We start from the raw sequence: 16,041 nt of genomic DNA on the forward strand, positions 1-16,041 counted from the left end.
TGTTATAAGTATCACTAATAAATGAATATTCAAAGCTTTGATTAGATTTTAATCAAAAATTAATCAAGATTTTAAAAAATTCGATAAATTTGGAACACATTATCGCACCAAAACCAACCTTATGCCACCAGAATCCAAAAAAAAAAAAAAAAAAAAGTTATTTTTTTTAGTGTTATCAATTTTATTCTTTACTTCTTTTGTAATAAGTGTTCACTTAGAAATGATTTTTGAAAGTTTTAATTCTATTTTAATTAAAGATTAATAAAAAATTTTAAAAATTTCTCAATAAATTCGGAACCTCTTATTCCACAAAAACCAATTTTAAGCCAACAGAATCCATTTTTTTTTTTTTTTTAGTGTTGTTAATTTCATTTAAGCAGAATCTCTCTTTACTTTTAATGGATTTTAAAGAGTATTTTAAATTATATTTCAGAACAAACTTTTCATTATTTTAGTTACTGCATTTATACGCCCATATAAACTACTTTTATATGATTAAGTGCAATTTAAAAAAATAAATACAGATAAATTAAACCGAAAATTTTATCGTGTAAAAACAAGGTTAGAAAAATGTCCCACTAAAAATTTTTTCTGAAATAAACCATCTGTAAATTTCAGCTGGACTTGAACCGAAAATAGTTTCATATTAATGCTAAATAGACAAAAATTATAGACATAGCGATACTTGCTTTTGACTTTTATTTCCGCTTTTATGAATTGTTCTCTATAATATTTGTGACTAAGACCAAAGCTCTTAGCTTTTCGGAATTTTTCTAGTTTGAGTATTTTTGAAGAACTGATTTGAAATAATCATTCGTTCTCAAATATTTCATATTTAATCCAGGCTAGACAGTAAAAAAAACTTGCTAAATTTAATAGACATAACTATTTATTTTTATATCTAATTGGCATAAAAACATGAACATTAATTATTCTGAATGAGAAGATATTTACGAATTCTAGACCAACGTATAATGTTACAATTTAATGTCAACAGCGTGGCAGGCGATTTTTTTAATACTCCGCCTGGAACTTTTACGTTGTTGCAATTGCTTAGAAAATTGCAGTGTTAGAAATACAGCCATTTTTCTGAAGCAAACTAAATAAAACGAATTTTATGTTATGGGTAATGTGTAAAATTCAACAATTATAAAAAGCATATGCAAAGTATGAGTTAGTTCTTCAGAGTTCATTTTTATTACTTTTGCTTCATACAGTTCAGTATATCAAAGTGCCATGTGAAGCGACAAAAACTTTTTCGTAAAACGTGAAAAGAAGCTTTTATTGAAAAACTGTATTTAAGAAATTTAAATCCGTTGTTAATCTCTACTACTAATAAAGATTAGTGTGTTTGTGCGTTCGAACTGCTGCTCTACAAACCAGACTGTTTGTTCTGGAGTTGCCAACTTGGACAAATATAATTTAAAGGATAAAAAAATGTTCTCCTCCGGACGAGTTTTTAAAAATTTAATTAATCAAAAATTAAGTGCAATCTTTGCATTTTCCCTTGATAACATCATACAATATTATAACCCAAAAATGATTTTCAATGAAACTACACAACAGATAAACTATTTTTTTGGGCACGAACATTCAGTCTTCCAATTTTCCAAATTCGTATCTTAACTATTCGGAGCTTCTTTTGTTAAACTTGTGAGACCTGACTGCCGAGTTCAAATATATCTGAAATTTGTTACAGTGATTGAAAGATTTTTATGATTTTAGAATAAATAACAGCAGCGGTATTATTTCATAAATTTGAATCGTGGTGACCAGATGGCAAATTCTCGGCTTTGGAACTGGAAGTTTTATGTTCGAAATTCGATTCCACCGTCAACCCGCTGTATGTGAATTGATGATGGTGTGCGAGTTAAAGCTGGCGTCGAAGTACAAAGGTACGAATGCGAATACCATATGGTGCAATGTGGAACAAAATATTGGAGAGTAGGTGAAATCTCAGGCATTGTCTTTGTCATCTGATCATGTTTCAAAATTATAATACCCACCCCAAAACGGCTGCCTTGACTTCAAATCGGGATGCCAACCTAATTGCTTGATTTTTTTAGATGTAATTAATATTTTTATTTCCTCTGAAAATGAAAATGTCAATGTATATGTTTGAAATTACTTTTTCCAAATTTTGAAACTTTAATTTCTCTGAAGTATGTAACCTTTTTTTTTTCCACTTGGAAAAATTTAAAAAAAAAATTCCGTTTTTGAAAATTGTTCTAAGCTAAATCTAAATCTGTTCATGAATGAATATTGATATTAAATATATTTCTTGAATAAACCTTTTTAAATATGTACTTAATTGTAATTTACATTGTTAGTCATTCATCTTTATTAGCAGGAAGAATTTATCACCATTATGGAATAATATTAATTAAAAAATTAATTTAATGGACTTTTTATCTTTATTTTTAAGTGTTTATGGTTCTAGACATCAAAGGATTTTTCTTAACTTTTCAATACTTTTATATATAAAGAAGATACTTAAAGTTTTTAAAGGATTTTCTTTAAAGAAAAAAAAAGCATTCAATCCTTAAATACAATACGCAGAAGTAATTCTTAATTGTGTATTATAAAGAAAAGTCCATTGCTTAGAATGAAATAAAAAATATACAAATAAAAGAAAATATGAATAATTTCTGATATATCTTCCATTTTACTTCTATTTTAGGAATGTTTATTCCTGTTTTCCACTCATAAAAACAAAGCTTTAAAAGCTCAGTCAAAACAGTCTGGCGTTGTTTTACGAATAACTCTCTTTTCTAAAATAAAATCTCGCATGGATGACAGACAGCTCTTTTTGGCGACAGTCCTTTTCGTAACGCGCGCTGCAACCCCTGAAAGCTCGTTTTCAGTCTTTTTTACTTTATCGGCTGGGAAGAACCAAAACTTTTGTGAATTTTCCTCTGATTCAACACGCGACCCCTTTATGCGCGCTCAGCAGCCCTGCCTTCATATGTCGTGATTCGCGTGTATATCACCTGTTGATCTTTGTGTGTACCTTCCACTCGACGTTACAGTTATATTGAAGCAATGACGCGGAAGTTAACGATACTTCTCAGTCCTTATCATTATGCTTCGTGAATTCCTATTTTCTGGAATGTCTTTCTACTGTGCATTTGCTGGCATAGTTTTGGATGTGGAACACGTCTTTAAAGTGCTTCAGAGCTACATTTGATGATATCTAATTTGCATTTCGATTAGGCTTTTTGAACAAACATGTTATGCCAAATGTGTGCGGGAAATATTGAAAACTCTAAATCGATTAAATATTCGGCAGTCGAATCAACAGTTACGTAAATATCTTGTTGAAAGTGGATCAACTTTCCTCGGCTTATATCATCAGTGTCATATAAGCCGAGTTGAATTGTGTTTTGTGATTCTATTTTGGAACTATTATTGCTTTGGACATCCTATCGATTTTAATAATAACAACATCTTGGGAAAAAGTAGTATTGTTGTTTTTGATTATGCATGCCTGTGTGGACAGTAAATACAGACTGGGATTGTTAATATACCTTTCCGTGGAATTTTATGGCAGTACTTAAATGTATAAAGTCACTGTGTCATTGCAATTTTAACGATGAAGATAAATTGGAAATGTGGACAAAAACCAACATGAAATAACAAGAAAAAACTTGCACATCTTCTTTTAAACTGTTCTTATCCAAAATATGTCCAAGCCAGGGAATGCCGATTAGGATTATTTTTCTATAGCCCTCGGAAGATTTTTAAAAGGACTTGTGTTATTCTGAAGTTGTAGAAAATGCTATATATATGTTTTAACAAATTGGCCAGCTAAATATTAAATTATTGACCAGCAATAATATGTAACAACTAAAATATACCGAAATTCATTAATATGAAATTGTCGCATTCTTATTTGGAGTAGCTTATGAAAAAAAAAAAAAAACTACTAGAGTATGGAAAATTAATATCATTGCATATGCAGATTTTATTGATTATTTCAAAAAAATTCTCAAAAGAATCTAAGAAATGTGATTGACGTTAATTAGAAATCAGCTTATTGGAATAATTTTTCTACATATATCAAACCCAGTTTGTACGAGCACTTTATTCAGAAACTTGAAGAAACTTTCTGATGGTAATTTTACCTCTTTGGATATGAAAACGTACTGCATTTCATCAACGTAAAATTTTAATATTTTATTTCTTGTCATTGAAATTTGGCAATGCGATGGTAGGAATTTGATTCATTATCTCAAGAAGAAGAACAGAAATACGATATAAAAATGTTTTATGGAATAATGAAGTAAAGCAGTGTTTACTGAAATCATCAGACAACTAATAATTGTTAAATATGACAATATATTGCATTCCATCGAAATAATCTTCTGTGTTACCTTTGTTTAAAAAGTGCTCTTATTTGAAATTTAACCGAGAGATCGATACACTTTTAATTATCCCAGGAAGTAAAAAACAAAAAACAAAATTAAGAGAAAGAAATTCTCTATGATTTATATTATTTGCAATTATGTGGTTTTCCGTGACGGCTTATCCCACCAATACGCTCCATCCAACTTTGCAAATCCTTCACGTTTCCTCGGATCTTTGGGTGCCCCCTTTCCTTCAGGGGCGGAGATGTCGATTGTTGGGTTGTACTTGCGAGGGGCGGCATTTTGTGGTGAGCCCCGTGAGCTGTGATTGGGTCCATCCAGATGGTCAAGTGAAAACATATTGTGAAGGAAACAGAAGACGAAAAAAGAAGAAAACTAGAAGCAGAAGATCAGCCACGGTACAAAAAATGTATTTTTTTAATTTTCTGAAGAAATGTCCAGTCCGTGGCACATAATTCTGACATTTTTTATCAATTGTCTGTTTAGATTACGAAATTGTTTTTATAATATAAGAGAAATTTTGATTTTTAGTTTGATTAAGTAAGATTATTGTTCCATTTTGGAACAACTATATTATGGTTATTTTGGGACTTAATCTTGATTTATGGTCAGATAACGACATTTGATCCAATAATCTTGTTTCAAATTTCCATATCATGTTAAGACAGGAATGTTTTACCATGATGGATTTAATTTTCACTAAATCCACATACATGATCAATATTTTTTTTAAAAAAATTAGATCTTGAATTTGGCACTGGAGACTCTTCAGGTCACCCAAGGAAGGGAAGGAAACCTTACAAATCATGATACAGCTATTGTATTTAATTAAAATAACGCTTTACAAATTAAAATAACGCTTTCACAGATTTTGCGATAATTGGAATAAAATTTAAACATGTTGTCATTTTTCAAGTAAAATCTGTGAAGAAGATATTTTATTTTTTTAACACCATAGCATTTTTTGAAACTGACTTAAAAAGTTCAGAATGAAGACAATTTTTTCAAATACTTGAAACGGGGCCCTTAAAGCTTACTCATATTCATTAGACGGGATATATCGTATTTTATATTATAGGTCATTGATCTTAATTAAAGAAACTGGGCAACTCTTTATAACTATATTCTTATTGAAGTTTCATTTATATTTTTATAATTTGTTTGTTATTTTTTAAATTTATTTTGCATGTAAGATTTTATTTGCATGTAATTGTATTCGTACAGACAATCGCTACCTACGGGATCATAGATATCATTCGTAATTTAAAATAGTATAGATTTTAAAACACATTTTACATTGCCAGCCAAAGATAGCATGTGAGAACATCATAAGCATTTTAATCTTAATAATTAAACTTAGCATCTTCTTTATCATTATAATTTAAATTTAAATTATTTATTTTAAATTTTTTATTATTTTATTAAAGATTTTATTCGTATGTTTGTGTTTTGTTTTTAATGACATTTTTCTCCTGATGTTTCTGAAGTGGTCCACATCATTTCTAAATATGTTTCTCTCTTCTTTTTTCAGAGCCCTGGCATGCATCGAGATCCAATAGGCCGCCTAGGATGCGCCTTTAGCAGTCAACTACATTTGACTGGTGCTGGCTCATCAACGCTAGCCTCGCTAAATCATAGGTAAGACTTTTTAAGATAAATGTTTTTAGGCTCGTATTCTGTCTACTTATAAATTGGTTGATGAGTTATGCGAGATTCAAAAATTGTTCAAAACGTTCTGCAATTCAGAGCGTTGGATCTAAAACTACCAAACTTGGCTTGTAGTTATTTCTTAGGTAGTAGGTAGTTTTTCATTAGGAAAAGAAATTATTTCGAAATCTTGATTAGATCTTAATTAATTAAAGTGAATTGTAATTAAAAAATTTTTTCGCAATAGCCTCGAGACATGTATGATCGTATAAAAAAGCTTAACCACCGCATTAAAATGAAAAAAAAAAACCGTTTTAAATGATATCAGTTTATTTCCGTAGAATTTTTTTTCCTTTAATTTAAAAATTTTTTTCAAAATTATCTTTAAAGAAAATTTAAGTATTTATATGCTTTGTTAACATAATAATTTAATTAGTGTATGATTTTTTTCTCTTAGTTTTTATTTAGTTTCTATATTCCAATATTTGTCATAAATTAAATTCTTTACAAACAATCTTTTCCTTTGTATAGCAGTGTGCAATGAAATAGATAACTTACAGATAATTAATGCGAATACTTTAATGGCTTTCTTGCAATAAAAGTAAATAGTAATTTTTTTAAAAAATTTATTACTACTAAAAATTTAACATATTTCTAAGCATTACATGTTTTTTTAAAAAAATATCGTAATGTCTTCAGACTTGCTTTCTTTCTGTAAATTACGTAATGCAATTTTTTCTGTAAATATAATGCAATGACTGGTGCAATCTAGCCAGACAAAACCAACGAATCAAATCGAAAAAAACAGTATCACGCTGTATTGTTTCGAATTAGAGGTTCAAATTTTCTGTTCTTGTATGTGCATTTTAATAATTATAATTTTTTATTGCATGCTTTTTTGCGGTTTTATAAATATTTATTATTTTTTGTGTGCAATTGGAAATTTCGAATGGCATAGATTTTTATACAGGTTTTAACACATATTTAAAAGCATTTTTTTTACTTAAATAAGGAAGATAGCAAGATCAAGGAGACTTAAAATGCAGTTAATCATTGTAATTTTTAATTCCTTTTGTTTTTAATATGTGTGTATGTTAGCTGAATGTGGCGGTCCGCTAGTTCGTCGAAATTCAAGGTTGCTAAAATTTTCAATGAAATATTTTATGATCCGGGTTTTAATAGGTTTTCAGCAAAAAAAAAAATTTAGACTTCCAATTTTAATAGTTATACTACTCATATTATTTTACAAGTATTTCAACTTTCTGCTCATTATGCTGTTCATTTACCTGGTGGTTCATTTCCTGTTATCTCCCTTAAGAAATTTTAACAAAAAAAAATCTAACTATTTAACTAACCGAACCAAATTTAAGTAATTGCAATAAATTAATTACCATAATTAGACTTTTCCATGAGATTGTAAATAATTTTGAGTAAACTCTTTCTGGAATATTAAACATATTATTTGATACTGATTTAATTATGTCAATGCTTATGTATAAGAACATAATAATGCAGAATTGAAATTAACTAGACGGTTGAAATCTTGTACTGTTTTAAGCACTTGCATGAAATTTGTTATAAAGTACTATCAAAAATAAAGCTATTCTTCTATAAAAACACTCATCGGTATGTAAACATAATGTAAAAACAAGAATTTAAAAATCTTAACGAATGAACTTTTGTGTGTAGTTTTTAAATTGAAATTGCAAATCTGTGCCATATTTGGGCCAAATGAATCAGAAGGAAGATATTTTTCTTTATTATACTATGAAACTAAACATGAAACATGCCAAATTATGGAAATACACTAGAAAGTGGAGGGAAAAGCAATTTTTCATCAGGTTCAGGTTCAACATTTATCATAATAATATTACTACCACCGTTTTCCCAACACTCATTTAGAAGATCTAATGAATTACAAAAATGCCAATTTATTTCATTCCCAATATTTTCATTTTGAAATAAAAAAGACTAATTGAGGCTTCCTGTATAATGTAAATGTTTAAAGTTTTCTTCCAGTATAAAAAAAATACCCCATGGCTTCCTTTTACTTTCCTGAAGATTCTATTATAATGCTTAGTTTCATTTTTGAACACCATTTTGTAAATCAATTAATCTGCTTAAAAATAATTTAAGAAATGTCCTAAAACTTCAGATGAGATTAAATAACGCAAATATTTAAAAGATTGTTAAAAATTAATAACCAACCAAGAATTTGCGATAAATTAAGAAAGTCTTCGTTAATTGATATGAATTTTTAAAGATACTCTTTATCAAGATATGTCTGTATTCCTTAAAATTAATGAACCAAAAACATGGAAAATGCTCGGTAAATTTTTTTTCATTACCTTTCTCTATATCCAAATATTAGAAAAATTGAGTCAAATCAAAAATTATGTCTCAAAACCTTAGCATTTATTGGTTTAATATTAGCTAATATTTGAAAACTGATTTATTTTTAGTGTTTTTTTTTTATTTAAAAACACAATAAGATATTCATAATACAATAAGTTTTCTGTTGATATGTTTTTTTAACTAAGATAATTTAGCCTCGTCTATTTTAAGCTATTTAATACTTTGCTTATTTTTACATATATTTCTTGAATGTGTTCGAAAAAAGACTAAATGTTTTTTTTAAAAAACCCTCAAAAAGAACCGATGTTAAATTTTAATTTTCTTTTTTCTCCTCTGATGCATCATCTATTATTTGATGTAGTTATGTTATATATCATCATATATGTTTGCTTTATTTTATGGACATTTTTTTTTTAAAAAAAAACTGGTTTTTTTCTTCTTTTTTTTTTGGGGGGGGCGCTTATTTTATCTTCGTGTAAACATGACTATCAAGATATATAATAACTAAAAGTAGAAAAATGCAGTGGGATCCATACGACTTCATTTTGATGTAAAAATATTTTATGGAATAAATCAGACTAATATTAATACTTTATTATTGTTATTATTTCTAATTAATGTAAAAATGTGTATCTGTGTGCATGAATATATTATGTATAATAAAAAATATATTTCTCTCATTTTTCTTTATTATGATTGGTCATTTGTAATTATTTGTAATGAAACTTTCTCCCATCAGTTAAGTAATTTATCCAACAATTATATTTTGAAGTATACGACTTCGGTTTTTGAACTCCAATATTTCTCTCATAATCAAAATTTGTTTTTAGAATCAAAGGAAGAAGCCAAGTTCAATATTTCCTTTTCCGATGAACTTGTGGCTGGAAAGCTACCTTTTAGGCAAAAATAAATTTATTAACTGCAGGCATTTCGCAATGATATTTTCTTCCCAACATTTCTTATTTATGATTGTGTTTGCTCGTTTTTATTATTTTTTTTTTCTGTTTCCTTTGCAGGCGATATTCAATATCTTTATTCTAAAATTTAGAATTTGCAATGATATGTTTTTAATTCGTCTGTTTTCTTGCAGACGATTTTTTATTCAAGCTTTTTCATTTTTTTTTTTTTTTTCAAAATTGTCTGGCAGCGGTGTTTATCTCTTTTTCTCCCTTATTCCTTCCATTTTTTATCTGCCTATATTTTGATTTAATTTAATGTTTTTCATAAATTTTTTCTCTAGCAGTTATAATTATTCTTTTCTCCTTATTTTCTAACTCATCAAATGGAACGAATTTTTCCTTAACTTTTTCTTTTCTACAGATATAAATCATAAACGTTTCTTCATGGTTAGTGATAATATTTAACACGAAAGCAGTGCAGCGTAAAATAATCACTGAGTCTCGCATATCGCACGAGGAAATCTTTCAATTAATTCTGTGCCAGTCAGTCAACCAATGTACAGGATTTTGCATGACAGATCGCCGTGCGTGTTTGATGACTCAACGTATACCTGATATTGCGGGTGCCCTGATAAAATAAGTTTTTAGGCATATTTTCAAAACGATGGACAAACAAAATGAATGATGAAAGAATAGATGTAAGATAATCTATACTTATAATAAAGCTCAATGTGTGTGTGTGTGTTGGCGCTCTACAGGCCATACCGTTTGACATACAGCTACCAAATTTGGTACATGTATACCTTGGAGGTTGGGAATGCGCACCTGGCGTTTCTTTTTTCGAATTTTTAATTAGAATTTTAATTATTAATTAAAAACTAACTTTCCCGCCAAAAAAATCTTCCATTTTCCCCACCGCCAACTTTTCCGCCAAAAAAATCTTCCATTATCCTCAGCGCCAAACGAGAAAGGCTTCAGTTTTTTTTTCTCCCAACAGTAATGAGGCTAGGGTTAAAATTTCTCGGCGGATTATTTCAATCGGTTCTGTTTATTTTCTTAATGTTTGATGCATTTAAAATTAAACATTGTTAATGAATCAATCTTTCAGATTCATTCTGAAGTACTTTTGAATTAAAATAAAACAGAATAAAGGAAATTAAAAATTTCTAATCCGCATAGCGTAACCCCAACTGGCGTAGAAAAAAATCACGTATTTGCGTTACGTAACCGGCGAAGAAAATTCACGCATGCGCATTCTGTTCTGATTGTTGCCATGACAACGTTATCAATGGATGATTTAAATTATTTTTGGGTTAGTTGCATGCTTTTGTAAGTAAATTGTATTTATGTTAGTTATATATTTTTTGTATATGCTTATAGTTTTAAGTACATCGTTTTTTAAGTAGTTTTTTTAAAACCTGTTTTCAACCGTTTATTTTAAACGATTCGTTTTATTTTCTTAGTGTTTGATGCATTTAAATTTAAACATTGTTAATGAATCGATCTGCTCATAATGAATCTAAGAAAATTTTGTTGACCAACTCTTGAGATATTACATAAATTTAAAAAGACATTCTTTAGTGCCCATAAAGTTTAAACACTGAGTGACTCTATTTTGAGTAATCAGATTATAAAAAAATGCTTTGTTTCAGTAAAAAATATTATTATATTAATTGAAGATAAATTCTTTCCACTTTAATTTAAAGCATAAATTCTACCATTTTCAACCGTTTATTTTAAACGATTCGTTTTATTTTCTTAGTGTTTGATGCATTTAAATTTAAACATTGTTAATGAATCGATCTGCTCATAATGAATCTAAGAAAATTTTGTTGACCAACTCTTGAGATATTACATAAATTTAAAAAGACATTCTTTAGTGCCCATAAAGTTTAAACGCTGAGTGACTCTATTTTCAGTAATCAGATTATAAAAAAATGCTTTGTTTCAGTAAAAAATATTATTATATTAATTGAAGATAAATTCTTTCCACTTTAATTTAAAGCATAAATTCTACGGGTGCTAACAGAAAATGAGAGAGATACATATTACCTTATGACTGAAGACCTTTATAATATTATGAATGAATTATATGATAATCAAAATTTGAAGTTTTAAAATATTTTGATGAAGAAGCTATTAAAGTAGAAATTGCATAAAATATTTAATTATTAAAATTTTAACGAACATTAAGATTGGCGAACCGGCTGGTCGCCAAAGGCGGCTAGTTAAACAATAAAATGAATTACTTGTTTTTGTATTTACTGTATTAGCCTGTTTTATTTGATAGCCTCCAAAGCTCATGCATTTTTAGAATTTTAAAAAAATACCACTGTATCTATGACTAAAAATTTATATTTTAAAATTAAAATTTTTTATAATGTCTATAATAGTTTCTTAACAAGGTTTTATTAAAAGTTTTTAAAAATATAGAAAAAGCTTTTTTTTAAAAAAAAAATCAATAACTAAAAAGGTACAAAAATTTTCTCACAAAAGTCTATGTACACTTTAAATATAATATCTATTTTATACATATTTATAAATATTGTGATATTTCGGTCAATTAGTACTCAATAGAGTATCCTTCGGCAACCATAATTCCATTTAAAATCTGGGTATAGAGTGCACTATTTATTATTGTTGTTTCTGCATCAGTATTTCTTCATTTTTCCATCAAGAATGTTTTTTTAATTCAGTGTTCTTATTAATTTCTGTATTAATGTTTTAATTTCCAGTTCTCTCCTGACATTCTTATTTTGTTTAAACCCGGTGACTGGTTAATTTTCAAATTCGGGGGGCAATTATAGATGCACCAAAAGTGAATGTTGGAAGCAATGTGTTTAGAATAGTTATCCTGATAAAATAAAAGAAGTTATTTCATTTCATTTTCTTAAGAGAGTCAAATGACTGCATTGATGATTTAAAATTGTTGTTTAAAATGCTTAAATAAATACATCATGAATACCAAATTACCTGATCTTGCTGCTGACATGTATTCTCATTTATATATACTAGCATGCTTTATTGTTCCAATTAAATTCATTTTATTAAGTTTCTAATTTTTCCTTCTACTTTATATTAAACGCCTGTCAGAAACAAAAGTTTCAAATTTGCTTTTATCTGTAAATAAAACATGGTTGAAATAAATTTCAGGTATATATTTAAAAAAATTGTCTTTGGCAACTTTGCAAGTCTTATTTAATTTTGAAATTAATATGTACTCAATTAAATTGAATGCCCATAGCAAAAAATATTCTCCGATTTAGTGGGTAGATTCTAAAAATATTGCATGGAAACGTAATTTTAAGCGAAACCGTAGGTATAAAACGCCGTGAAAGATATATCGTGGCCAAAAGGCCGTTCTATATTTATTCATCCGTATGTTGAGAATATACTTGTTTGATTTCTTCATTTCTTATCAACTGACACGAATAGCTTATTTTCATATTGAGATTTTTTTTTTTTTTTGTCGTATTGCTTCTGTGTGCCTTAATGAAGATTTTTCACGTTAAAATTTTGCAAACTGTAGGCAGTTACATATATATTCAATCTCTTATCGCTGCTCATTATTTGGGAATTCCTGGCCTAATGGGTTAGGGCATCAAATGACTGAGGAGCATGATATTAAAGATTCTGTCCTCTGATAGCCCAATGTGTGTCCTCGCAACGAATTATTTTGATTTTGTCTTTAAGAAAACACAAATATCTACAATTATCTCTGAAAATTTTCTATGGAGGCAACTCACTCTCAATATGTTTGAGCCAAAACATTTACACTGAATGATACTAGATGTTGTAAGGTGGCTTTGACCAATAAAAGGTGACAACTGCCACATCTTCATGAGTCCTTGACTCATAGAATGCTAGAATAAGTAAGATAAATACTATTACCTCCGCATAATAAAAATGATAAATTGATTGATTGATATGAATAATTGATTTCGTCTCCAGGATACACCTACGAGCGGCTGAAAACAGCTCCTACACCCGGTTGGGATCGGACAAGTCGACCAGCTTGCCTAGTATCCTGACCTTGCAGCAACAGCAGAGGCTGTCGCAGCACCAACGTCCTCCTAGAGAAATTGAGGAGCCTCCCCCGCTACCACTATTGGACCACCACCGGCTGCCCCCTCCTCTGGACTCCGGGGACAGCAGTGACACTGAAGACGGCAACTCCCGCCTGGAGGAGGACAGCACGATTTTTCCCAAAAGATGGATCTCACCGCCTGCATCCTTTGGGGAGAACAGTCACCCTGCTGCCAGATACGACCCTTACGGAAGGAGGCTGCCTCTACTGCCCGACGGTTAGTGGCACTACCTTAACTGTACAGTTTCTCAAATTATAAGATGATGTTTATATTTAACTATGTTTTGAAATGGAATCGCTAAAAATTTATGTATAATTTTTCATCCTTTTTAAAATATATTTTATTGCCTAAATAAATTAACAACTCACGCACATTTCTTTCAAAGTTTTGAAATGGAATAAGTTACTTGATTTAAAATGGTGTAATCGTTTCCTTCGCAGTCTGTTTTCAGGACTTAATGGACTTGAGCTAAACAATGAGAATATATATAAAAAATTTGTTACAGCAAATTTCTGATTATCATGTATATTGAACTTAAAAAGAAATTTATTTTAGTGAAAAAGTTAGATATGTCTCACATCTTTAAATTTTTATCTAAATGCTAAGCCTCCAATCGAACTATGAAAATCAAGGTGGTTTGAAATATATTTTTGCGAATTATTTATTTATGATTGACAAATCAGTAGTTTTCTTCTGTCGTTTTATTTGGCTTTTTACTTGAACATAGTTGGAAAAGTTTGTTTAAAACAACTTTCGAAAAACTAATTTTTTTTTGTTTATTGTTATTTGAAAATTAAGCATTAAATTGGATTATACTCTAAATAGACAATTAAAGCGATTAGAAACATGATAGACGAAAAGCATGAAGAACTAATGATGAAAACATGAAATAGTTTTCACCAATGTTTGTTTTCAAAGCAAAAATTATGTATCTATACGATAAAAATAAAGTTATTCTTCTATATAAGTGCGCTTGCAAAGATTTCGTATGTACTTAAAATAAATTTTGTGACAATATAGCCAATCATTTATAAAAATAATAATGATATTAATGGCTAAAATATTGCCCTAAACATCGCTTATTATCATCAAATGGCTTTAATGATAGCCCCCTTTTGGTGACCGTCTTTTTAGTATCATACATTAGATTTAATCGCCTTTTCACTTTTCAAATTTTGCTCTCTTATCGAATGCTGGAATGCCTAATATTTCGTTAGGCAAGTAGAATAAACAAACACATTAAGAGAATTAGTAAGTTGCATTTCGTTTTTCTTTTCTGTTTCCAAAATCGTACGAGGAAAGATACTAGAAAGATCTCTATTTATATTTTAAAGAAAAATAAATTTATTTCATAAATGATGTATAGAGTGTTTAAAATTGCGAATTATACGAGGAAGCTATATATGCATTCAGAAAATTAATGTGACATATTGTGGATCTTTAATTTTCTATTGTGATATGTTGTAGATCTTTAATTTTCGACTCTACCATCGATGTCGACTTTACGAGCTGTCATGCGTCCGGACTTCTCCCTGCTGATTCATTGCAACATCTAATAATTAAATCCTATTGTAAAATTCACTACAGAGCAGATCAGTCTCATTATTATTTTTCCTTTTTGACTAAAATACGTCAGCTGTTTCAACCATATGATGAATTTCGCTGAAGTCTCAGTATAAATAAATAACATAAAGCTTCTTCTAAGAGAACATATATCTCTGACCAAACTTCATCTTCAAAATGGCTAGAGAAAAAAAAATTTGAAAGTGGCATAAATTTGTGAACATGATTTTGATTGTTGTGTCATACTTGCTTGTAAACTGACAATTTGTGATTAAATATTGTTAATAATTAAAATTCTTTAGTTCGAAAAAAGCAGAATCTTGAAAGTGACATAAAACCATAAGCATGAGAATACAGATTGTTAGTGCCTTACATGCTTTTAAACTGATGACAAATACACTCTCTGAAAACTATAACTATTTACCAAAAATATCTTTAAATTAACACATTTTAATATTTTGAAACAATTTTGGAGGCAGTTTAGAATTTAAGGAATTTTTTTTGGTAACTTTTTTGTAGCAAAATCTTAAAGAACATGTGTGAAGTAATTTTACGTGAATATCAATTTTGTGATGAAAATTTATACATAAATATTCGAATTCTTTTTGTACTTTCTGAAGTTATATTTTATTTATAGTTTAAAGATTGAATGATTTTGAGATTTAAAAAATGCCATTTTTTTTGTCTAAAATGAATTTAAGTTAAAATAAACTTGTGTTTTAATTTTACAGCGTGCTTTCTTCCTATAAGATTCGGTCTTAGGTGTCTTAGACTGTCTGATTTCTTCTGTATGAGAAAGAAACGGATGTCAAGACTGCTTTTGGGACCCTTAGACTGACATGGACTGACCTTTAAAAATTAATTCTTAAAGGGGCATTTTTTACTCTACTTTTATATGTGTGAATGATGTGTTCAATCACAGAATGACACCCTATTTTAAATGTATAAAAACAATCAAGACATTTTTTGTGTTGAGAAATATTGCAATATTATTTTATCTTCACATGTCACAATAATGTTGAAAAATATTAAACGTATGTGGGAAACGGGCTATAATATGAAAGAAAATGTGAAATGCTAGAGTTACATAAAAGATAATTGTCTTCGATGGTACAGATTTTG

The 16,041-nt window shown here is 28.9% G+C and overlaps 1 protein-coding gene across 8 annotated transcripts in view; it reads left to right on the forward strand.

The window, feature by feature from the left end:
* Positions 1-16,041, forward strand: part of LOC129968542 (dual specificity tyrosine-phosphorylation-regulated kinase 4-like) — a 144,618-nt gene that overhangs the window by 96,787 nt on the left and 31,790 nt on the right. For 4 of the 8 annotated variants that reach the window (XM_056082539.1, XM_056082542.1, XM_056082538.1 and 1 more), the window contains exons 2-3: positions 5,899-6,005; positions 13,220-13,572. In XM_056082539.1, coding sequence (XP_055938514.1) covers positions 5,899-6,005; positions 13,220-13,572 — 460 coding nt within the window. Of the gene's footprint in view, positions 1-4,307; positions 4,766-5,898; positions 6,006-13,219; positions 13,573-16,041 lie in introns of those variants that run through there. The other 4 variants (XM_056082534.1, XM_056082535.1, XM_056082536.1 and 1 more) reach the window with 3 other exon arrangements.

The sequence above is a fragment of the Argiope bruennichi genome, chromosome 5, assembly GCF_947563725.1.
Source record: "Argiope bruennichi chromosome 5, qqArgBrue1.1, whole genome shotgun sequence".
Taxonomy (NCBI): domain Eukaryota; kingdom Metazoa; phylum Arthropoda; class Arachnida; order Araneae; family Araneidae; genus Argiope; species Argiope bruennichi.